The sequence below is a fragment of the Daucus carota genome, chromosome 3 (genome assembly GCF_001625215.2).
Source record: "Daucus carota subsp. sativus chromosome 3, DH1 v3.0, whole genome shotgun sequence".
Taxonomy (NCBI): domain Eukaryota; kingdom Viridiplantae; phylum Streptophyta; class Magnoliopsida; order Apiales; family Apiaceae; genus Daucus; species Daucus carota.
In genome coordinates this window covers 16,225,197-16,233,347 of record NC_030383.2, presented here as the reverse complement: position 1 = coordinate 16,233,347, position 8,151 = coordinate 16,225,197, and the positions used below count along the sequence as shown (strand labels likewise).

General features: G+C 28.6%; 1 protein-coding gene across 4 annotated transcripts in view; it reads right to left on the bottom strand.

Moving 5' to 3' along the window:
• Nucleotides 1–988: 988 nt before the first annotated feature.
• Nucleotides 989–8,151, bottom strand: part of LOC108210486 (truncated transcription factor CAULIFLOWER A) — a 9,098-nt gene continuing 1,935 nt past the window's right edge. For 2 of the 4 annotated variants that reach the window (XM_017381798.2, XM_064090689.1), the window contains exons 2-8: nt 5,617–5,695; nt 5,371–5,435; nt 5,188–5,287; nt 5,058–5,099; nt 4,871–4,912; nt 4,667–4,776; nt 989–1,518 (exon numbers count right to left, since the gene is read on the bottom strand). In XM_017381798.2, coding sequence (XP_017237287.1) covers nt 1,410–1,518; nt 4,667–4,776; nt 4,871–4,912; nt 5,058–5,099; nt 5,188–5,287; nt 5,371–5,435; nt 5,617–5,695 — 547 coding nt within the window. In that variant the 3' untranslated portion in view covers nt 989–1,409. Of the gene's footprint in view, nt 1,519–4,666; nt 4,777–4,870; nt 4,913–5,057; nt 5,100–5,187; nt 5,288–5,370; nt 5,436–5,616; nt 5,696–6,054 lie in introns of all 4 variants that reach the window. The other 2 variants (XM_064090690.1, XM_064090688.1) reach the window with 2 other exon arrangements.

The window sequence follows — 8,151 nt, the reverse complement described above, 5'->3', positions numbered from 1 at the left end:
AAAAAAATGTCATCAAATTAAGTAGGTGCAAATGTGCAATGGCTTAATCTCAACAATATACATTTATGTTGATTAATTTTCCATCGATACAAATTTAGCTCCCGCTTAGCATTAAAACTATGTAAGAAATTACATCAGCCTTGATAGTTTAATCACAGTTATATTTTATTATTGAAATTTTAACCATATTATTTTTGTCTTCATCATGTATTATTTGTTTTCATTATAAAATGTCTTTAGTTTTCAAATTTAAACTTAATTTTATGTAACAATAACTTTGTATTAAATAATGTAATTTTAAAAAAAACAAATATTTGTCGCTAACTCAAATTTCCAAATATTTTTATTAACTAATCAATTTATATATTACATTATTCAACTACTTTTATATTTTGTAAAATAATTTATTTTTAATATAAATATAAAAATTATCATTATTAATCATTCCTGTTTATAGAAATTTATGAAAATAATTATACACAAAACATTTTTTATGTCTACAAACTCGAAATTGGAAATATATAAACAATAATCATATGGAATCCCAAAAAATGGCCAAATTTCAAGTGTCCTCTTCTATTGAAAATCAGTCATTAAATAGACATGAGCCCCCATATATAATGATCCCCAATTACCCATGAGGCCATCACCTAGTTGGGAATATTTTTGAAAAAATAATTTGAGCATTACCCTAATCTCCTTCCATTCCAAAATAATAGTCGTTTTGACTTTGTGCACGTAGTTTAAGGTGTAAAAAAAACATGCTTCTATACATTATTTTTGAATTTTTCTTTTTCTAGAATAAAAGTTTAACATCCCTATTTTTATTAAAAAAAGAAAATTTGAAAAATAATATTTAGAAATATGTTTTTTATAAACGACTATTATTTTGGAATGGAGGGAGTATATTCAACCAAAATAAGACAGACAGCTGCTAATATGTAGTCAGGACCATCCATCATTGATTTATTTCATTCCCGAAATAATATAAGCAGTACAACTCACCTCAATAAAATTGAAGATACAGACAATGTCTTACCAAAGTTAGAACAAAATTCATTAGATTTAACCTATACCATTATGTACATAACTGAGCACTCCACGAAACATGTTATACATAAAAACAACTCAAACCATATGCACAAAATGTCTAGGACTTTGAAATTGTAATGCAGACAAGACTAGACTTAGCAAGGGAAGTTAAAATTTGTACTCCAGTCTTCCAAATAAAAACACAAACAAGACCCAAAAAGATGATGGTACACATAGAATCACCTATGATTTAGGACATACTCACTCTTCTGTTTTGAAATATATGTACCGAGAGAGTATATACCAGTGTGTATGTATGGCATTGATGACATATATGTGTGAATATATATATGACATCTTCTTTCCCGATAGCCACACTATGAAAGCATCCAAGCTGGCATTGTTGTGTTGGTTTGATTTTGTTGCTGAGATGTCTCTTCAGTATCTCCAACAATATTGCCTCTGCCTTGGGGTATATTACTGCATCTTATCAAATGTTAAATACTGTTAGTTTGCAATTTAATATATTCAATATATAATATAAATTTAAATATATCTTATATGTTATAATTATAATATTTAAATTTAATTAGGCCAAGTGGCAGTTATTGGTTAATATTATTTTTTTTGAATAATTCATGTTTTTTATTTTACTTATAATATAAATATTTTTTTCCAAAAATTAAGTTACTTTGGTCCGGACCAGACCGAACCAAATTATTTCGGTTCGGTCCATAATAAAATTTCGGTCCGGTTCTATTTAGAGAAAACAAATGAAATTTTGATTTTCAGTCTATTCGGTACCGTCTGGTTTTAGAGCGAGTCGACTGAATGTTTCCCCTTCCGGTACATAGTAGGTTTAAATAATATAAACTAATGTTAAATCTGGTTTTAATAATTAAAATATATTTTAAAAATATATTTTAAAAATATATTATTATTTTGATTTTTTTATAAAAAATATATTATTTAATATGATAAATTTATAATATGTAGTTGTTCGACGAATATTGAGAGCAAGTTAAAATTTTATTTATAGACTTTAACAAAAAAATGTTTATATATTTTTATAGATGGTCAAAATAATTTATATATAGACTAATGTTAAAATAACATAAGCACTTTATATTTTATTTATTTAAATTATATATATTTTTATAGATTGTCGAAATAAACTCTTAATATTTAATCTGCTAAATTAGATTTGAGAACATATATATATGTGTGTTAGTTGTTTATATATACATGTATAAATATACGTGTATAAATATAAATATATATGTAGGCCAACATTCCAGAGAAGGACTCCTTATATGGAGTTACATAGTGCGCCACTATAAATCATCAATTTTATTATAAATTCTGTTATAGATTACATATAAAACGTGATTCTAATATAAAATACTATAAAATAAATCTATTTTAAGTAATTTAACACTTAAAATTTGATTATAAAATTATATTTTCGAAACTAATTCTACAACAGAATAATTCTGGATGATTATTATTCTGTTATAGAATCATGTTCAGATATTGCATAATTATAGATGATCTTTGGAATAAAAAAAATTGTATAACTTCGTTTTCGATTTAATAATCAAGATTTGCAATTACATTTCATAAAAAATATATATATTATGTATATATTTATAAAGATGTGCTACGTAACTCCATATAAGAGGGTATGCTATGGAGTGCTACCCATATACTCCCTCCGTCCCCCTGAGTAGTATACATTGGGGGACGGGGACGCGGCACGGAGTTTAATGCTCCTATAAAGCGTAGTTGTGTAATCTATTTTTAAAATTTTTCTTTTCTGAATTAAAGTTTGGATGTTATATTTTTATACAAAAAAAAAAAATCTCGAAAATAAGTTACGGAACTATATTTTATAAGAGCATTGAAATGCGTGTCGAGCAGTTAAAAAGAAACGTATAGAATTAAATGGGACAGAGAGAGTATATGTTAGTGATAAAATACAAATCACCTCTTACTTACAAATTAAAAGCTTCTTGCTTTAAACTATCTACTAATTTCACGTTCATTTTTATGAGCAATCCCACTTTCATCTCTAGCACACCTGTCATTACCACCCATCCATCTCAATGTCATCATTTCCCTTGATCCCCTAGCCGATCTATTTTGACGACCTCTCAAACTCTGGAATGATTAGAGTTCAGTTGTGGATTTTAACATTGTTAAAATTTGATATAAATGTTGATATATTTATAAGAATCAATGATTCAGCTCGATGCTTTAGTGATATTCGCTTCAAAAAATAATGATTTGTGTTATAAATTGTTTTGATATTTTTAAGAATTCAGTGATTTGTATGTAGTATTGTTGATTATTGTAGGTAGTGCATAAATATTGATGATCTGGTTTTAGTGTTAGTTGGTTGCAGTGTTAGTTGAACTGAACGTGTACTCCCTCTATCTCAATTTAGATGAGCCTTTTGCTCATTTCACACATATTAAGGAGTATTAAATCTTTGTTTCTTTTTCCATCTTTGCCCATATTTATTGTATTGATTTCTTATTGTATATTAGCTAGTGGTATATTGGAATGATAAATTAGAGAGGGTAAGGATGGAAAATAGTTGATAAATATGCATTGAAAAGAGAGGAGCTCATTTATTTTGGGATAAAAATTTTTTCCGAAAAGTTCATCTAATTTGGGATGCAGGGAGTAATATACTAGATAAATTTGATGATTAAATCGGAGTGTAATATTCATATTGTTTAAGACAACATTTGAGTCTACATACTTAAGACAACATGTGAGTCTAGTCGTTCTCGGGTTGCACTTAGAAGTGATAATACTATACCCGACCCGACATTCAGGTTAGAGTTTTTCGGGTTCGGGTCGAATTTGAATTGATCTAAAATCAACCCAGAAAAAACGGGTCATTTTCGGGTCGAATTTGAGTTACCTGATAATTAATATATAATTAATTATTATATATATTTATATTATTTTTTATGATATTTATTAGTGAAATTTAATAAAAAATTATTTAATTTAATAAAAATTAATTTACTTTAATTAAAATAATAATAATTTATTATTATTTATTAAAATAATAATTATTTATTTGCCAGCCCTAGGTACACTTGAGGGAGAAGATCTTCGAAGAAGAGATCATTTTGTTTTTCATAAAAAATATTTGTTAAGATTGTAATTATATAATTAAATATCAATTAAATTTAATATATGAAATTATTAAATTTCATATATTAAATTTAAAATTGTGTTTAATTATATAATTACAATCTTAATAAATTATTTCTTCTGATAAATAAGATATAGTGATGGTATTTTTTGTTATTTTGTTAAGGTGTATTTTCTATAGTACAACTACACACATATATTATATTGAAATAATTAGATTCATTATTTAAAATTAAGAAGGTGGAGATGTATTAATAGTCTTAACTTTCTAATTTTTTTTTAATTAGAATGTAGTAATCTTATAAAATATTGAGACCATCAAAGTTTTTGAAGCTTCTTCTACATAGTTAATATTAATAATTTTATTTATATTTAATATTCTGACCATCATTGATTAGTTATACGAAGTAGATTCAAGCATTAGCGAGTATATCATCTTATTAGCTCGGGGCAGACTAGTAACCTGGTGATATTCAAGGGTTCCAGTGACATAGGCAGAACGCTGGATGAACTCTCTTGGTTTTGTTGCTCCTGAGTGTGGGGTTGGGCTACCTCTTTCTCCTTACTCTTGACCTACAAATATATAAATATATGTATGCACATCAACTTGTGAGTTGTGGCTTCTATATTGTGTAATTATATTAAAAATTATCATAAATTATGCCACCTTCTTTGATAGTATGTTATTTTGTTCCTGCAAAACCTTGTCCTGCCATACATTTAGCAATATAAACTCATCAGATTCTCTACTTCATGCATGATAACTAAACAATCAAGACTCACGTAGGTACCAAGTTGTGCACTTCCCTTTTTAAGTTGCCCAAGGAATACAAGTTAGTGATGGAGTGTCTTACCCTCTTCTGGAGTTGAGAAATCGACTCGAACATCATCTGATTCTGTAAATAGGAAATATATATACTAGATTATTGGCTATAACCAAGTTTCAAAGTAACTTATTATGGGTTAAATAAGTAAAACTTTCACCTTTCTTGACCTCAAGTTTTTTAGAGCTGAATCGAGCTGGCTCTCCAAATTCTGAAGCTCTTTGAGACTCAAAGAATCTAGGTCTTCTCCCATGTAATGTCTGGCATAAAACGGCAACTTTGTTATATGTATCATTGTTTACTTGAATTTCCACAAAATGAGGTGGAGGAGGGGGGGTGTTACTTTTGGTTTCGCTGCAGAACTTCTATCCTTGCCTTGAGCTTTGCATGTTCCAAAGTCCAGCTTCCCTGAATGACAAAATATTTAGATGAATCTGGAGTATAGCTTAAAATAAGAAATATTAGATAATAGATTTTCTCCATCGTGTTATGGCTAACTAGTGTTATGTAAACAATTTCCAAAGATTTCTTCGCTCAAATGGGAAGTTTCTGATTATTCTGAGCTGCTGCTCCCTCGTAAATTTGTTACCTGTGATATAGTATCAGTTGCAACAAGTTGTCTTTCTGCTGTTGAATACCTATCGTATCGTTCAAGAATCCTTTCCATGCTGAAAGGTCAAAAGAAGAGATATATCAGCACAAAAAATGAAAAACACTACACTAGCAAAGTTGCATTTCCTCGCGGTTGAGTTAACAAGACCAATATTGAAGTGCTCAAGTTAAGGCAAATTTCATGATGAGTACTTGAATGAAGTATATATGTACAATTGCAGTATGCATCATTAAGTTCTAAAAGACCTTGAATCTCGACATAACTTACCAGGTTGAGTCATTTTCAAGTATAACATAATTTTGTATAATCTATGATCTGGCCAAGGCCAAGTATTTCTTACCAAATAGGTTTGGGTTAACAAACTTAGCAGCAACATTATCTACAGGTCGAATTGATATAGACATAATCAATTACCGTTACGTTTAGTTTTACTCTATAATTTCCTGTAGAGCAAATGTCTTGGAAAACTGCAAGTTTTTTCTACAAAAGACTGTGAAATCACTTGAGTTTAATTTCTGCAGCAGAACATATCAACCCTTTTCTCGTCAAAAAGTGAACTGATACTGGACTAATTCCTTCATGGGTATTAGATCCACAGTGTTTCTACAGCTCCGTTTCAACCTCCTAAAAGTGCAAGTACAACAATGTACTAACAAATGTCTTATAAATATATTAAATAATAGTGTTCAATGATTTAGGACACATGAACTTCAACAACATGTCTTATAATTGTCTCTTATTATTAAAATAATAATATATTTGAATTTTGAAAGGAAGAGAAAAGATGACAGCAAAGATTTATTGAAATAGAAGGAAACTAATATTTTCTTGATGAAAATGGTTTAGGACAAACATAATAGTAGCTTGAAAATAAAACACTTATTGATGTTTTAAGACATCACTAGAACATAGGTGGAACACTTTTATATCCATCATGCAATTCATATTATCTTGATATCTTCGTTCCAATGACAAGTTTGCAACCAGTGAACAATATAACTAGATAGTTTATGAAATGGGAGATGGAACTGCACAATATACACTATCTATATCTTCGTAAAATGCCTGTAATGGTCAGATAAGTTAGTATGGGATATGGTAGATTAATTAATTGGACACCTACATATTTTCTTTTCTCGTAGCAGTTTGAATACATTGTTGCACATGTCCAAATCTTTCCTTTAACACCTTTTTATTTTCATCAAGTTGTAATCAACTAATATTATACGGTTCCCGAATGTTATTAAAATCTATTTATTTTTTGAAATATATATATATATATATGATAAATAAATATATATATAAACAATTGCTTAAATATAAACTATAAAAGTCCTTCATATTAGTCTACTTTTTGGTTTTAGAAGTCATCGCACATAATTGAATACACCACTCATGATTCTACATCATACTTCTCTTTTTAATTTGATTTCTCCCATCAATAAGTGAGCTTCTTTTTAATCTTAATTCATTGTATTTTTTTCGTTTGTGAACGATCAATTGCATAGCATTGTGCTATATATCGATGTGATTTAAATATATATATATATATATATATATATATATATATATAATTTAATTTGTGATTTATATTTTAAGAAAATTTGCGCTATATATTTAACATGACGTGGAATTGTGGGCCAGGTGCTTTTGCATGTAAACTGACTATCAGCTGTCTATACTATAAAAATGTGTAAAGCTCATGTAACTAGAGGTGGCCAAACCGTCCGGTCCGACCGGAACCGAACCGTCTTTTTAACTGCCCCGGAACCGTCTAAATACGGTTCGGTTCAAAACCGACCAAATCGTCACTCAACACGGGCCGAATACGGGTTATCAAATATAAAACCGAACCGTAACCGGCCCGGAACCGTTGGAATTCATTCAAACCGTCTCGTTTAAACCGTAAAACCGTCGAACCTGTAACCGCCCGTACCGAACCGTGAACCGTATAATTTAATTATTTTATTAATTTATAATGGTATATTTTTAATTATTTTGATGAAAAATTTGTAACTTTAACTTTAATGGCAACTGGCAAGGCAGGCAACTTGGAACCGTGACCGAACCGTGGACCACGGTTCACGGTTTCTTTCGTTTTATCCTAGTTTTATCATCCATTTTTAACTTAAATTTCATTTAATTAAATTGATTAAAAAAAGGGGAAAATTTGATTACATAATATATTTGGATATATATGCTAAGAAAATATAATATCTTAACATAAAATTTTATAATTTAAAACGAAATAAAAAAGTTTATATTTTAATACACTCGATATTATATATTTTATTTTTTAATTTTAAACTAAATGTCAACTATCATAAAAATTATTTCAAATTTTTAATTAAATTAATATTAAGATTCTCTTTTCCATTATATTATAAAAAAAATAGAAGTTTTTTTTTATTATTTTGTTTGATTGGCAAGCACACGTACACAGCACACAGTGACACAGGCAACAGTGCAACACTACACAGGAACTGTGACCGAACCGTGAACCGCGGTTCA